Raw genomic sequence first — 16,947 nt, forward strand, 5'->3', positions numbered from 1 at the left:
CAAAACAAAAAAAGTACCACTGAAATACTTCCAGAGAGAACATAGTACATCCTGTACTGGGAAGAAAATATCCATCCACATGGAAACCTAGCCAGTGTAGGTGAACCTTTTTATTCTAATATTAAAGTTGCAGGTGTGTACAACTCCTCCCTAGAAAATTATCCTCATTTATAACATTCACATTCTGTTTATTGATGCCTTCTAGGTGAAATTGGTTTTGAGCAAATGATCAAGGTCTAAATAAGGCAGAAATGGAGAGTTATATGACAAAATCCGTCAAGCATTCTTTGAACAACAGAACTCACCTGTATGGGAAAGGCAGAGGGATTGGGGCTAAGCAGAATCCCCCCATTCTAGGCAAGAAAGATTAGATCACTGGTGTATTAAAAGAAGGGGGGTGGGGAGAGCCTGACACGGACAGATGGGACTGTCAGTGTGCCAAGTTTGAAAGAAAGAGCAGTAGAGAAGGGCTGGAGTGAGTAGGAGAAAGCAGTGAATAATAGATTGAGAAGTGGGGTGTATGTGGGCACAGAAGGTCCATGCACCTAAAGTTTTACCATTAATAGCTGGATTCAAGCATTCCCCCAGGAGGATGGAGAAATTGATTGGGAATAGAAAATGTTATTAGGGATGAATGTCATATGTTAGACAAAAATGAAAAAGGGCTGGTTATACATGGAAAACTTTATTCTTAGGCTTATTTAAGCAAATACTGACAGGCCCCAGTTCTGTGTGATTTGAGATATACGTTTAGCACAGAATATTGAAAATCCTTTTCTTACTTTAGTAATATTCTCCCACTGAAGTAAACCTCCTTATGAAACCAAAGACTTGTAGCAGGTCTTCAAACTTTAATTCTTAACATTAAATTAATAAGCCCTGCCTTTTCTTTGGTGGAATCATGTGTAATTTTTGATGTTCAGACTTTTAATATACAAAAATGGCCGTTTCATATTGTGCAACTTAATATTTCCAGACGTCTGAAATTTCTTTTTAAAAAATGCTCCTGTTTTATGGCTACTGTTTACTTTTATGTGTCTGACACACTGGAAACTGGAAGCCGTCTTGTGTTTTGCAGTATTTTTAGATATAAAAGTACTCAAGATTTACATCTCTATCCCAAACTGACCCTGTTTTAAAGTTAATATTGCCTGTTAATAGGCACAGACTTTGAGGAAGGGTCTTTCCTGTCTTCTCTGCTGAGCATCATTTATTTTAGATGATGGTTTTCTGTGATCACCGAGCATTGCATTGACTTGTTTTTCACTTTGCTTGTAGATAGGGTACTTGGCACATGTAACCCTGCTAGCCTTCGTGGCCCTCAGCTAACTTTTAGAGCTAGTGAGATACTCTTTGTTAGTTCTTAGCCTCTAATTTGAAATGCACTCTTGGCTTCTTCCCTGTTATTGTCACCTAGTGATATACAAGAGGTAATTCAATCTTGGCAGGTGAAAAATGAACCTATGAGGGACATTCTAGCAAATGACTTTCTTATGCTTACTTTAATTATTGACTTTTATGATTAGTTTAAATTGGAGGAACCTACATAATGAAAGGCTGTGATGCAAAGATCTCTGATTATAACAGTTTCATAAAACTCTTATCCAAGTCCTAGCTAGCCACAATCTCTCTGTCGAAAGTCTTTGGGGGAGGAGGGTGTTAAATAGTCTGCGAGTATTCTGTTGTAATAGTTTATAATCAACAAACATCTTAAGACCTTGTACTAACTAGCTAGTTAACTTAGCTAGTTAACTACTTCTTAAGATTTCACTTGGCTTTTTAAAAAATGCTCAGTTCATTTTGCTAAGTGACATAAGTCCATCACAGAACAAATATATTGCATAATTCTACTTATAGAAAGGATCTGTAATGGTCCAGCACGTAGAAGCAATGAAATGGTGGTTGCCAGGGGCTGAAGGAGCATTTGCAAGGTGCTGTTCCAAGGTATAAAGTTTCATGTTAAACAGAAATAAGTCCTAGAGCTTTATACCGCATTGTGCCTGGAGATAATACTGTAAAAAATAAGTGAAAGTGTTAGTCACTAAGTTGTGCCCAACTCTTTGTGACCCCATGGACTGTAGCCCACCAGGCTCCTCTGTCCATGGAATTCTCCAGGCAAGAATACTGGAGTGGGTAACCATTCCCTTCTCCAGCAGATCTTCCCAACCCAGTGATTGAATCCGGGTCTCCTGCATTGCAGGGAGATTGTTTACAGTCTAAGTATTGGGCGCTTAATGTTTAATAGGGTAGATTTCATGTTAAGTATTCTTACTACAATAAAAAAAATACTATTTCAATGACACAATAGGCAAAAAAAAAAAAAAGTTTACTACCCTGTTAACCTTTTATATTTTACTTTGACTGTTTTTAGTCTCTTTCCAGATTCTGCTTTAATGACTTCTCCAGATACAGAGACTTGCAACTTGCTCAGTCCTTCCTGGCCCCTCTAGCAGTTGTTATTTACTTAATGTGTTTTTGTCTTTAAAAAATAATCAAAGGTTTAAGAACATAAAGACACACTTCCCCTTTCCCTGCCCCTTTTTCTGCCCCAATGATGGCAGAATAAGAACTAGAAAGTAAGACTCCTGGCAGCGGCCACTGTTGAAAATCACTGGTTCACCATTAGCAGCAAAGGGAGATGATGTATTAATAGTTACTGACCACTTCAGGTTGCCTGACTGGTAGTGTTAATTACTGTTGTATTGCTATTATTTCTTGTGCTATAGAGATTGTTGCTTGTTTCTGAAATCCCAAGGAAATGGGTCCACCTTTGTACATCACCTTATTTTAGCTTGAAGCAAAACCTTTGAGGGAAAACAATTGTACTCCCCAACAATGGCAGCTCAGGAAAATCAGGAGACATGGTACCAACCAACTTCAGCGCAAAGATTCAGGAAAGCATGGTAAATCTCTGGATCTTTACTTCTTAGAGTAGGCAGTGGTGCATCATCCTAGGAAACACAAGAAGCTTATTTCTGAAGTCTTATTATGGAGCCCTGTTTATTTCTTCTAGATCAGGGAATATGAGGATCACCTAAGAGGTAGTAGGTGATAGAAATGATGCAACAGTCTGTAGATACTGAGTTGCCTTGCAGGTTAGCATTTAGAGTTAGAACTTTAAGGGATGCTAATAATTCGCTGGCTCCTGTAACTTTTCTGTTCTAATTCCATGTTTATAAGATGTAACAGAATGTTTTGCTCCCCTCTTGTCTTGGTCCTGAGGGTAAAAATCATCACATGGAATTAAGATAGTGTCTCAACCTTGATTTTAAAGAAACGTTCAGGAGGAAGGGGAGCAGCCCTGTACATCTCAAGCTCCTCATTTCTGGAGGCAGAGACTGAGGCACTACTTGGGATCACCTCACTCTCCCTGTCATATCATTTACTTTTCTCATTTGGTCATTTTTTTACTCCACTAACTCTTGACTTCAGTAATTCCTTAAGAGAGACGTTCAAATGACTGTTACTCAAGAAAAATATTTTAAGGAAGAATTTTAACATGAGGCATTTGGTTGAAAGACAGCAAATAAGTGACCCTTGGAGAGCCACACTTCTGTGGAAACGAACAGATAATTTAGGAAGGGGGAGAATCCCGGGAACGGGGGAGCCTGGTGGGCTGCCGTCTATGGGGTCGCACAGAGTCAGACACGATTGAAGTGACTTAGAAGCAGCAGCAGCAGCATAGACAAAAAAAAAAAAAACAGCTTTGTAGCATCTGGAACTTAGAGGAAGTTGTTGTTGTCATTTAGTCACTAAGTTTTGTCGACTCTTTTGTGACCCCATGGACTGTAGCCTGTCAGGCTCCTCTGTCCATGGGATTTCCCAGGCAGGAATACTGGAGTGAGTTGCCATTTCATGCTCTGGGGGATTTACCGACCCTGGGATCAAACCCGCGTCTCCTGCATTGGCAGGTGGATTCTTTACCACTGAGCCATCAGGGAAGCCCCTTACAGTAGCTATCTGCTATAAGGGTGGAAGAGCCGCGATGAAAAGGCCTAAAGCAATTGAGAACCATAGGTGTTTATGTAATCTGATTGTGGCAGATCAGAAGAAAGAAAACTAAGGGAGGATGGAGCTGAATGGGAGTGTCCCTAACCCACTGACTCTGTGGCCAGTCTCACTGCAGCTAGTTGGGTGGTGGGCTGGGAGGCCCCCAGGACCGCTCTGAAGTGTCACTGATGGGACAATCCAGTTAGTGGGGTGGGACCATCTGCTCTCAACCTCTCCCCAACCATCACTGCCACTTCCGGTGGTAATGGCGGCACCTTGACCATGTCCCCTGCCCAGTCTTTCTGTGCTTGTCACAGGAGTCACTCTGGGGGGTGTGTGGAAGCAGCCAGATAGCACACGGACGACCTCAGGATCAAGGGGTCTGTTGAGCCTGCTGTGTCCATTTGCAGAACCAGAGATTAGAGTCCCTACTTGCCAGTTTTGAACTTCCATATTAAAATGACATAGTATTTTTGTTTTAATCCTATAGGAAAATCTGTTTCCCATACTTCGCTTTTAGAAAAAAGATACCTTACAATTTCATGCCATTCTCTCTTTCCTCATTGCCCAGGATGACTCAGCTACAACAGTTTTCCTTCAGGAAAGTCTTCGCTTATCCCTCCCCATGCCTGGCACCCCTGCCCAGCTCCCCTGGCCAGCCGCTCGGCGTGCTCCCCACTCTGGTTTAGACCTAAAACCTCCTCTTCACAGAGGGTCTCCCTGTTCCCGCCCCCTCCCACCCCACTGCATCCCCCACAGACCAGACTCTATCCCCGCTCCGCACCTGCAATCAGTCTGCATTGTCATTGTGTTTCAGTATATTTGTGTTGTATTTTTCTCCCAACTGGACTGGAGAGCCAGGCCCTGAGGGAGGCTGGGCGCAGATCTGTAATTCCCAGCAGCTAGTTTAGATCACTGAAGTGACTTAGCAGCAGCAGTTTAGATCAGGGCACTTTTATAAGAGCTCTAGTAAATATTTGATGAATGAGTGAATTAAATCCTCACTGCTTTGGGTTTGAACGTTGCCAGTGCTTCTAATTCCGTTTTGCCGGACGTTTTGAAACCGCTGTTCTCAGGCAGGAAACCTGCTTCTCACAATTCATCATCGTATAATCTGGCAATAAAGGAAGTGCAAAAAATGCAAAGGTGTGTGTTACAGCTGCCCTTTCCCCTAATTAGGTCAACATCATTAAAGTGTCAAAACTAAAGCATAGCCAGGGAATACGAGCTCCTGGTTAACCTTAACTGTTAACTCCTTTTTTCATTGGTATGAGCTGGTCAGGAATACCTTTGAGCACTTACCTAAACAGATGAGAAATTTCCAGAAAGTTAGCTTTTACTAACTGCAATAATGTTGGCTCATCCTTCATAGTTGACATCGCCAAAACTTGTGATAGGGCAGAACATAAGAGCTTATTATTGTCTTTTAGAAATCTAAGTTTGCTAAACATTCAGCTGTTTCCTTTTGAAAGTTTTTCTTGTCCAGTGATTTTGGAGTCATTTTTCGTATTCATTTGAATAAGTGAATACGAAATCAATGGAACAGTCTCTCACAAGATTACTCGACTGGATTCACACTTCGCTTATTAGTAATTAAAACCCAAAGTCAGCCATGAGTCAGTGTGTGTTATGGATCCAGATTAAACTTATCTCCACCAATTATAGGGAAAAGCTCAATTTCTGCCAAGTGATTGTGAAGGGCAAGGAATTTGAGATTCTTAAATTCTGTTGGATAAGAGGATTCTCTTTCTCTTTTGCAAATTGATACTATTATAGTTTATCTTCTGTATTTATGTATTTTCAGTAATACTGGTGGCCATATCATATCTTTAAAAACAGTTTTAGGTTACCTTTTCCATGAGTTGTTTTGTTTCTTCTACAGGGGCTCTGGTTAATTTTCCACTATTAGCAAAAAGTGATTTTTTTCATAGGAAGCTGAATTTCTTATAATGCCTCATAAGTCATTTTAATGAAAAGTATGTTAAAAAAGTAATCTGTGGGGAAGTCACCTAAAATATGGGAATTTACAACAGGGGAGAGAGTTGGCATTTTCTTTAGTTGTGTCTCTTGTGTTCTTCCATATCTGCTTTTGCTGTCTGTCACGCTTCGTCCACCTGCTCTCACCAGCCCCCTGCAAGCAAATTTCAGAGGCTTGATTAAAACACTCAGGCCCTGGGGTGCAGAAAAATTACCACGAGTGGGGATTGATGCTTGACTTTTTCTGTATGGGAGGGTCATTTTAAGGGTCAAATGAAAGAATGGGTGTCATGGGACTTTAACCTGTACATCACTATGTTTAGTTAACATTTTAGAAAGTGTGTTGCCCTTTCGGGTGCCATTCCCAAAAGGGAAGGTTGATAGGAGACTGAGAAGCCAGACTAAGAAGGAGGAAGGGAAGGAAGGCTTGGGAAGCAGAAATAGGGCTAAGCAAAAGGGAAGGAATTAAGTTTACCAAGCTTGACCACCTGTGTGCAGACGTTTGCATGTGTGTGTGTGTCTGTCTGTCTCCACACCCCCACCCCTTTCCCAGAAGCCTCAGTCGATTTGGAGTCAGCATACCGTCAACAGGAGATTAGACTTTTTGAGACCAAAGAGAAGATGAACAGAGAAATGGCACATGTGTTTCTCTGAAGCCAGGCTAGACCGGGGTCCTGTCCGGAAGACAAGAGGGCAAGGACTTCATACTGTTCGGGTATATTCATGTAGATCAGCATTACCCTTAATGTGTGTTATGGTTTCATATTGCACAGAAAAGTGTTCATTTTTATTTTAAGTTTTTTTCTTGGCTGTACTAGGACTTAGTTGTGGCATGTGGGAGCGAGTTCCCTGGCCAGGGAGGGAACCCCGGTCCCCTGCCTTGGCAGCTCCAAGTCTTAGCCACGAGGCCACCAGGGAAGTCCCTGGATTGCCCATTTGAAAAGTTTTAAATACTTGTTTCTCCTTTTTACCAAAAATGGCCCATTTCCCGTGGGAGCAAGTGAGGTGCCCGCTCTGATTTCCTCATGCTCGTCTCCAGGCTGTTGAAAGACACACTTCTTCTTCCTATCACAAGGCCCAGGACTTCTTAAGGGGCCCAAGCAGTCACTGAGAATTCTGCAGCGTGCCAAGAGACAGCTGAAACCACGAAGATGACCTCGGCGTCAGCCCTGTTGTGCCCACGGACAGAGGGCTGAGCCTGGCTATAATGCTTATCTAGAGGCCAAACTCAGGGACCCAGAGCAGGCCCATGCCCGCTCCTCTCCTTCAGCTCTGACGTTACTTAACTTGGTGGCTTAACAGGTCATTACACGTGACATTGGAACACACTGTTACCCGCACCTTGTAAAGTGTTCTTAGGTCATCTCGTTTCTAAAGATCTTTCTTTAAAAAATTCTTCATCCAGCCCTACCAGTGCCAGGCCCATTCAGAAACCCTGGGGCATTGAGGTGAGCCTGAGTTTTCATGATTAACAGGTATGTCCAAGTAATTCCGATTTAATGAAACTCAGTCTTGGGCTGTCATCCTGGGATGACCGCACAGTTACCCACACTCTAGAGCCATTAAAAACATTCCTTGTGAAACCCTGAATGGTGCAGGTATGGCTACCCACTGTGACTGAGCAGGGAGGGTGAGGAGAAGGATGCTGTGCATGGAGTGGACGGGCCATGAGGTGAGTCAGTTCTGCAGAGACCTATTTGGTGAAAACCGGCTCTGAGGACCGGAGGGAAAAAACAATCCAGGGTGATGAGAAGCTAGGTTTTGGGGACGCATGTTGGCCTGGTTTTAACTGCTGAAATCTGAGTTTGCTGCAGACAGCCCAGATTTCAGCAGATTCCATCTCAGTGAACTGTGAAATACGACACTTGACTGATTCAGTCAATATGAAAAATGAAAGCAGCAGATACTTTTTAGTACAACTTGGTTGTAATGGAAACCACCCTAGTACACTGTTTATCGTAAGGCTGGAGGTGTGATTGCATTCAAGTTCCAGCCCATGGGCTCTGTGTGAACCTGCGCTTTGCCCTGGAGAAGCTCTTTTTAGGGGGCCAGTGGCAGAGTTGTGTGCACATGCTCACCTAGCGGCAGACGCCTGGGAGCCGCAGCTGCCAGGCGGCCCCAGCACCCTGCTCACAACTTTCCATTATGGATTAAGCTGACTCTGCCAATCTCACTTTACTCAAGACACCAAACTGGACGCTTGCAAGACCAGTGCCTTGCAAATCTTTGAGATGCTTTTCTTATTATAGATGAAATATGAACATTGTGTTTAGGAACAGGATCCAACAAATGCCAAAGGTATTTATGTAAGTCACTCAGCTTTAGTCCAATGGCCTCTTGAGACTACAACCAAATCAGCTTTTAATAATTTTGCCCTTCTGTTTTGGTTGGTGTTTCATATTTATTTGTATAATATGCTCAACTCAGAATAAGCTGCTTTATCAGAAATTTAATTAAGGTGTGAGGAATCAAGATTGCCTGGAAAGTAGTACAGCTCTTTGAAGTCAAATCTTCTTAGAATTTCCCTATGCACCCAAAGAAACTTATTCAAGCCAAGTAAAATACAATTAATCCACTTTCTAGTGTTTTAAAAACAATTATGCTAGAGATAACACATCATTTGTTATATTTTTTTGTTGTTTTTTAAAACTGGAAATGAGGTAAAATTTTTGTCAATTTTGTTCATTTGTGTCCAACTCTTTTTGACTCCATGGACTGTATGGGGCCACCAGGCTTCTCTGCCCATGGAATTTTCCAAGTAAGAATACTGAAGCAGGTTGTCACTTCTGCTCTAGAGGATCTTCCCAACCCAGGGATCAAACCCACATCTCTTACAACTCCTGCCTTGGCAGATGGATTCTTTAGCGCTAGTGCCACTGGGAAGCTTCTCTACGATATCAGGTCAATCAAATTTTGATCTCAGTTGCTTGGTCTAGATATCTCTGTCAGCTTCATTTTTTTATTATTGGTGAGGAAGCTTTTTGGAATTAATATTTCAAGATTTCATCTGTTTACTTCCATCTGTTAGGGGAAAGGTTTGAGATTCATGGGGGTGGAGCCTCCTAGTCAAAACATGATGAAAAATCCTATGGGAGCTTGGTTTTAGGATTCAAGAGTGAGGATGGCAGAATGTCAGACGATGGAGCTCCATCCACCCTCCACTAGCCCTGGTCACTAGTTCCCACCTCCTGCAGCTCATCCCAGTGATTTCGGAGTCAGTTGAGCTATGGACTGACAAGTTACCTTGTAAAAGATACAAATACCCTGAAAGAGTGGTACCTCTAACCCCAATCCATTGTCAGTTAACACGTTAGTTAACAGTCTGGCCTAGAGTCCCAGAAAAGATACTTGGTTCTCTGTGTGCGCGCATGTTCAGTTGCATCCAATTCTTTGAGACCCCATGGACTGTACTCCTCTGTCCATGTGACTTTCCCACCAAGAATACTGGAGTGGGTTGCCATTTCATCCTCCAGTGGATTTTCCCAACCCAGGGATTGAATCCATGTCTCCTGTGTCTCCTACATTGCAGGGAGATTCTTTACCACTGAGCCACTTGGGAAGCCCAGATACTTGGTTACCAGCCCATTTTATAAGTTTCTTATCTCAGTGAAATACTAATTCTGATTGTTCTTTGTAATATTCACTGATTTCTTACTGTGTAAATATAAAATTATGATTAGGGCCTAATTCAGTCATAGTGTCTGGTTGGTACAGATTTTAAAAAGCAGTTATCTGTTGGATGATTCGCACCTTGCTATGAGTTTAGTTAGTGTGTGTGTGTGTGTGTATGAGACAGAGAGAGAGGGAGAGAGTCACTCAGTTGTGTTCAACTCTTCTGCAACCTCATGGACTGTAGCCTGCCAGGCTTCTCTGTCCATGGGGTTCTCCAGGCAAGAATACTGGTATGGGTTGCCATTCCCTTCTCCGGGGGATCTTCCCAACCCAGGGATCGGACCCAGGTCTCCCGAATTGCAGGCAGATTCTTTACCATCTGAACCACCAGGAAAGTCCAGGTAGTATATCAGTTCAGTTCAGTTCAGTCGCTCAGTCGTGTCCGACTCTTTGTGACCCCATGAACCACAGCATGCCAGGCCTCGCTGTCCATCACCAACTCCCGGAGTCCACCCAAACCCATGTCCATTGAGGAGGAGCTTAATCATAGGTTGGGGCTGGAGGCGAGATTCTGCAGGTGGTATCCAGCTGGGAACTAAAGGCTGTGTAGACATTTTACAGAAGAACATGGTGGATAGTGCAAAAGGACGGTGGGCACAGTGTATTGGGGGTGCTGTAAAATGTTTGGTAAGGTTGGAAAAGAGGGTACTAGGTAGAAGGTGTTGAGAGATGAGGTGGAGAAGTAAGCAAGGGCTCCCTGACTTTTAAGGAGAAATTTGGACCTTATCCTGAAGACAGGAGAGAGCTATTGATAGTTTCAGGCAAAAGAATTACATGATCAAATTCTAGAAAGATCACTCTGCTTGGAGGTGGTATAGAGATTGAAGGGTGGAAGGGGCAGGAAATAAGACTAGAGACAGATTAAGTAGTAATCGGCTAACTAGTAATCCTGGTGAGCACCCATGGGCTGAGCTGAGCCATGGCAGTGAAGATGGGAAGAGGTGAATGTACGGGCAGAAGCCTCCCAGGCTGACTCAGGAGCACCTGATGTTTGGTTGACGGTGCAGAGAACAGAAAAAGACGAGTCAATGACTCAAGTTTCTGGTGTGGCCAACCGGATGGATGCCGGTCCAGTTTATGGAGATAGGGACCAGGGAGGAAAGTACAGATTTAGAGAGGAGGAAGAATTGGGATTTTTTTAACTTCTTGAGTTTTGAGTTGCCGGCGCCGAAGACAAAAGGGGACATGGACCTGGAACTCAGAAAGGGTTTGTACTGTATGTGGAGAACTCAAGACACTAGCCCTGAAGAGCAAAGACATTGATGAGGCCTGCCACGAAGGAAGAATTCCTTGTACATGATACTAGACACAGCTCTTTTTTTAAGAAGTAGCGGTAAAGCAATTCACACATTAAATGCTTGGGAGCCTTTTGCCTTAATGCAATGCAGGTATCAGAATGTCTGTTCCTGAATTTGTGAAATTATGCTTTCTAAGATTTGTGCTCAAGGGACCTACCCAGTGAGCAAGATCTGTTGGCCTGTTTCTGTCTTGGCAACACGTGAGAACAAAATATCATTCTCAGAAATTATTATGCTACAGAAACATCATTTGGCAAACATTTACTTGGTGCCAGCTCTGTCCAGGCATGGCACTAGGCCCTAGGAATAGAGAGATGAGTAAGAAATAACACGTGTCGTGAAGATTGGGGAAACTGGCAGGCTCCTTGCACCAGGACAAGAGCTGGGAGCAAGGCAGGGCTGCAACTTGGAGGGCCCCACCAGAAGCACTTAACCCAGCCTGGGCCACTTATGGTAGACAATTTCCTGTGCTGTTTGCACAGGCGACTCTTGTCCGCCTGGGATGCCTTCCCTCCCAGGCCCCTTTCCTTTGCCTAGCCCGTTTGTCTTCTGTGATCACCCTCAAGATCCATAGCAGGCCTGGACTAAGTTAGAAAAAGTTGATCAAATGTCTCTCCAAACATGTAATCTTATGTGACAGTAGGAATGCCAGCAGTATATATGCTAGAGTATATAAGAATTGTATTGTGCTGAAGGGAAGATGAATACGCATTCTTTTAAAAATATCAGGATGTTTAAATATTTAGTGGGGCTTCCCAGGTGGTGCTAGTGGTAAAGAACCTACATGCCAATACAGGAGATGCGAGTTTGATCCCTGGGTTGGGAAGATCCCCTAGAGAAAAAAAATGGCAACCTACTCTAGTATTCTTGCCTGGATTTAATTTAAATCACATTTTAATTTAAATTAAAAATTCTTCCTAGAGTCTATAAGGTATGATTTTTGACAGTAGCAGAAATCTCATGAGCAGCATATGGATTCAGAGACACCAAAGGTAGCTGTTGAGCAGTTAGTGAATTTTTTGGCAGTGTTTCCAGATATGGAAGTAGTGTATATACTCCTTAACGGTCCCCCATATATATCACACATCAGTGCAAACGCCCTTCCCCTTTTGGTGTGAGGATAGCAGTTGGGGTGCTACCTTTTGGCCAGTTACCTGGAGCCTGGACCCGTGCTGCGACCTTGTCATCAGTCGTCTCCTCTCATCCCCATGGCAACACTGAGCATGTGGGAAACCAAGGCATAAGAAGGTCACAAGGCCAGTAGACAGCCTAGCAAGGGAGGATCCCAGGCAGCGTCACCATCAGAACCCAGGGCTTTAGCCTCCACTGGACTTTGCGAATTGGGTTGGGATTTTTTCTTTACCCCACATTCTCTCTATAGGCTCTTAAAGGAAGATCTGTCTGGAAGCAGAACTGTGAAGTCATATAAATCATTGCAGATGGTGACTGCAGCCATGAAATTAAAAGACTCTTGCTCCTTGGAAGAAAAGCTATGACCAACCTAGACAGCATATTAAAAGAAGAGACATTACTTTGCCAACAAAGATCCATCTACTCAAAGCTTTGGTTTTTCCAGTAGTCATGGATGGATGTGAGAGTTGGACTATAAAGAAAGCTGAGCGCCGAAGCATTGATGCTTTTGAACTGTGGTGTTGGAGAAGACTTGAGAGTCCCTTGGACTGCAAGGAGATCCAACCAGTCCATTCTAAAAGAGATCAGTCCTGAATATTCATTGGAAGGGACTGATGCTGAAGCTGAAACTCCAGTACTTTGGCCACTGATGTGAAGAACTGACTCATTTGAAAGACCCTGATGCTGGGAAAGATTGAAGGTGGGAGGAGAAGGGGATGACAGAGGATGAGATTGTTGGATGGCATCACCGACTCAATGGACATGAGTTTGAGTAAGCTCCGGGAGTTGGTGATGGACAGGGAGGCCTGGCGTGCTGCAGTCCATGGGGTCGCAAAGAGTCAGACACAACTGAGCGACTGAACTGAACTGCATTTTGGTCTTCCCTGATGGCTCAGTGATAAAGAACCTTGCCTGCCAGTGCAGGAGATGCAGGTTCAATCCCTGGGTCAGAAAGAACCTCTGGAGAAGAAAATGGCAACCCACTCCAGTATTCTTGCCTGGAGATGGACAGAGGAACCTGGCGGGCTACAGACCAGAGGGTCACAGAGTCAGATACTACTTAGCGACTTAACACACAGACATGTACTGCATTTGCCGCTGTTTCATTTAACAGATATTATTCATTCAGCAGCCACAAATCTTGTGTCAGAGACAAGAATAAACAGATTATGTCAGTATAACATCATAAATTCTGAGAAAAACCTGGAAACATGAAAGAAGAGGAAGAACACCAAATGCACGTGGGGCCTTCAGGGAGTGGGGCTGAGCGTGAGCTGTGGAGATGAGGCAGGAAGCAGGTGCTGGCAAGCTCCTTTTGCCTGGAGCATCTTGGGGAAGACAGAGTGTAGGGAACGTGCCCAGGGTGAGTTCCTCCAGGAAGTGGGATGGAAGGGCAGTGCTCCCCCAGGTGTGCTCCATCCACCACAGGGCAGACCCCAAGGGCTGCTAAAAAACCCCGGGTCCTGCACCTGGTACTGAGTTATCACACCTTTGGGTGAAGCCCAGAGATCTGCCTTTCACAGACTTCCCGGGTTATCCTCAAGCCTGCTCACGTGTGCTACATTGAGATGTCACAGGAACAAGGTCATAAAGGTTTGGGAGCTGAGTTTTCAACTGTTGGCCTTGGGGAGTCTTTGAAGGAATTCGAGCAGGGAGCCATCTGCCTTTGAGATGGATTTAAGTAGGGTGAAGACTGGAGGCGTGGTCTGTGGAGATGACAAAAACTCAGTCAAGGGCGGGGGTAGTAGTAAAGCAAGGGATAAAATGAGCAGAAGTGGATGAACTGGAAGTGGGGGCTGAAAGGCAGATGCAGACCTAAGACGTGTGTCTGATGCTCTGATGCCCCTGAATCACATTAGCAGAAATGTTCATTCATTCCCAGAATATGGGTGATTTATTTCAAACATAGTGAACAAGCAATCTTTCCAGGTCTCTCGTTCTTACCAATACAATGGGAGTGAGGAAGTGGAAAACGAGACGAGACCGTCACAGAACGCCGCAGTCTGGGTCTCCACCATTGAGTGAATTCACCTACTTTGCCTATTTTTTGTTTTAAATACAGGGCAGCTTTTTTTTGGTGGGGGGGCCGCTGCTCTGGGTCTTTGGTGCTGTGTGTGCGCTTTCTCTAGTTGTGGAAAGCAGAAGCTTCTCATTGCGGTGCCTTCTCTTGTTGCGGCTCCATGGTTCTAGAGTTCCGGGGCTTCAGTTGTTGTGGCACATGGGCTTAGTGGCCCCTCAGCATGTGGGGTCTTCCCGGGCCAGGGATTGAACCCATGTCTCCTGCATTTTCAGGGAAATTCTTAACCACTGGACCACCAGGGAAGTTCCCTTTGCCTGTTTTTGAACCTTGATTTCCCATCACTCTGCCAACAGTGCTTCTTACAGAACTCTGTCCGTGAGTAAAAAAAAACCTAGTGAAACATCAGTAACATTTTACTTTTCCAACTCTAGACTTGTCCGCAATCAGAAGATGATGGATTGCAAGGGGAAATGCATAACTGTGTAAATTGTTAGAAAGAAAATTGTAGTGAGGAGTGTCTAACCAAGATCGAAGCTGTTTTGAAGCACCCTTAACATACCAGTGAGCCTCAGTCATGACAGAGGTATGTTAGATGCTCACACATTTAGCCCTGAAGGGGAAGAGGAAATGTGAGTCTAACCCTTCCCTCCCCCTGCCACACACACAAGCGTAGAGTTGATGGGAGGTAACCTGTACTCATAGGAAGTAGTTAAATAAGAGCACAGAGTAATTCGTTCAGTCAGCTGTTAGCACTCTGCCTCCATTCCATACAGGTTTTGAAGTAGATTAAAATCTCCAAGTGGTTAGTCTTACAGGTATCAAAGGAAATAAATTGACTGTTCATAAAGCAGTTGCAAAGACTTTTTACTTGGCCTCATATCTTAGTAGTATTTTGTTGTATTTTTGTTTAATGTTACTGTATACATTTGACAGTGAAAGCACTTTTCAAAATTATGCTATTCTTGAAACTGAAACATTCGCTCAGTCCTGTCCTACTCTTTGTGACCCCATGGACTGTAGCCCACCAGTCTCCTCTGTTCATGGGATTCTCCAGGCAAGAATACTGGAGTGGGTAGCCATTCCCTTCTCCAGGGAAGCTCCCCGACCCAAGGGTCGAACGCGGGGCGCCCTCATTGCAGGTAGATTCTTTACTACCAGAGCCACCAGGGAAGCCATTCTTCTTACTCCTCACTAAATTAGAATAACCTTCAACTCATTGTTGGAATTATTAAAATGCGGTTTTAAAGTGAGCAGTCAGTAATGTTTAGCTCTATAAATGAAAACAAGGGGAAGAAGAGCTTGTTTAAAGGTTTTCCCTTTCTTTTGCTTTGGAATCTTCAGTAATGCATTCACTTTGTGGCATGGAAGTTCAGTCACTAAACTTTATTGTTTAGAAGTTTTCTTTAAATTAAAGTTGCTATATTTGTAATCGTACGGGGCCGCTGCTGTATTCAGTGCCCAGTAATAAGACTTTAAAGGTATTTCCAGGGAAGTATAGGCATCAGCCAACAAAATAAAGAAAACAAGTCTTAGATATAGCCCATAGAGTGTCTATGTAAACATATATGTATAGGAATGCTGGCCCTAAAGGAAGGCCCAGTAAGGAGAAAAGGGGGAGAAATTAGGCAGCGTGAATAAAGAGGTAGGGATTCTTGGTGTAACTGGTGTGCCTCGTGCCAGATGGAACTGGTCTGGCGTGATTTGTAAGGGATTTGAGCCTTGAGCAACATATCGTTGTTGCTCTTTAGTCACTAAGTCACATCCGACTCTTCTGCGACCCCATGGACTGTAGCCCACCAGTCTCCTCTGTCCATGGGATTCTCCAGGCAAGAATACTGGAGTGGGTTGCCATTCCTTTCTCCAGGGATCTTCCAGACCCAGGGATCAAACCCACATCTCCTCCACTGCAGGCAGATTCTTCACCGCTGAACCACAGAGAAGCCCTGAGCAACATTTTAAACGGACACAAAGGCATGATTTGTCACAGAGGCAAACAGAGATTTTTGCCAGTTGGAGAAAGAAAAGCGTATCTGATGATTCACAGCCTGAAGAGAAAGAAGAACTGCTTAAAGGCAGTGAGAATCATTATCTGTGTGCAGTTCTGCCCTGTGGCTTGCTGGAGTGATCTTTCATGGCTTTATTAATCATCTAATGATCTGTGTTCATGTCCCCTAATGAGTTCCATTGTCAATAAAACCTGAAACAAGGCTCTTTCGCGGGCAGACTCATCACTTTCACCCTCATCCTACCACAAGAAGCAATGATCCAGAAAGTTAGTAAATTTGGGGAGGGCAGTCATGGTGTTGCCCTGAAATTCCTCAAAAATTAACGCTGCCGATTTGTAGAAAAAAATAAAAACACTAGGAAAGTAGGAGGCTGGAACTGCTGGATAGATCCCTGCTATCAGATTCAGACTCCAGAGCTTCATTTCCTTTTGAGAAATCTTACAAATGTTAGTACAAAAAAATGCACTCAAGCCCCTTCTGTATCTCACACTACCCCGTGACATATTTGATCTAAGTGTTTTGCTTTGCAGTGGTGTAGAGCACAGCTGAGTCATGGTGGGAGAGAAAGGAGAGCAATTAGATAAGGGGGAGTGCTGCCTGTTAAAGGAGCCTGAAAGCACTAATCAGGTGTTATGCAACACATAAGTGGAAAGTGTTTCAGAGTTCTGAGGAAGTTAGTAACATGAGCAAGACAACATGTGAGGAGAGTGATTTTAGCTGCCATGCACAGCGTGGACTGCAAGCAGCAGAAGTTGGGACGGGAACATCAGGACGTGAATAAGTCAGTACAGACATAAAGGACTGGGTCCTTGAAATTTATAGAGCAGAACTCACCATGTATACAAGTGGTTGT

General features: G+C 43.8%; 1 protein-coding gene across 11 annotated transcripts in view; it reads left to right on the forward strand.

Annotated features, from left to right (window-relative positions):
* The window catches only part of JPH1 (junctophilin 1), a 103,245-nt gene that overhangs the window by 7,217 nt on the left and 79,081 nt on the right, over positions 1-16,947 (forward strand). The window contains exons 3-4 of one of the 11 annotated variants that reach the window (XR_011466759.1): positions 14,361-14,463; positions 15,999-16,296. The exons of 5 other annotated variants lie outside the window; for them this stretch is intronic. Coding sequence is in view for 3 of the 6 variants with exons in the window: in XM_070382229.1 (XP_070238330.1) it covers positions 12,319-12,433 (115 nt within the window). In the remaining 3 variants the exon portion in view is untranslated. 5 more of the 11 variants (XR_011466758.1, XR_011466760.1, XM_070382229.1 and 2 more) reach the window with 5 other exon arrangements.

Source organism: Bos mutus, chromosome 14 (assembly GCF_027580195.1).
Source record: "Bos mutus isolate GX-2022 chromosome 14, NWIPB_WYAK_1.1, whole genome shotgun sequence".
In the NCBI taxonomy this organism is placed as follows: domain Eukaryota; kingdom Metazoa; phylum Chordata; class Mammalia; order Artiodactyla; family Bovidae; genus Bos; species Bos mutus.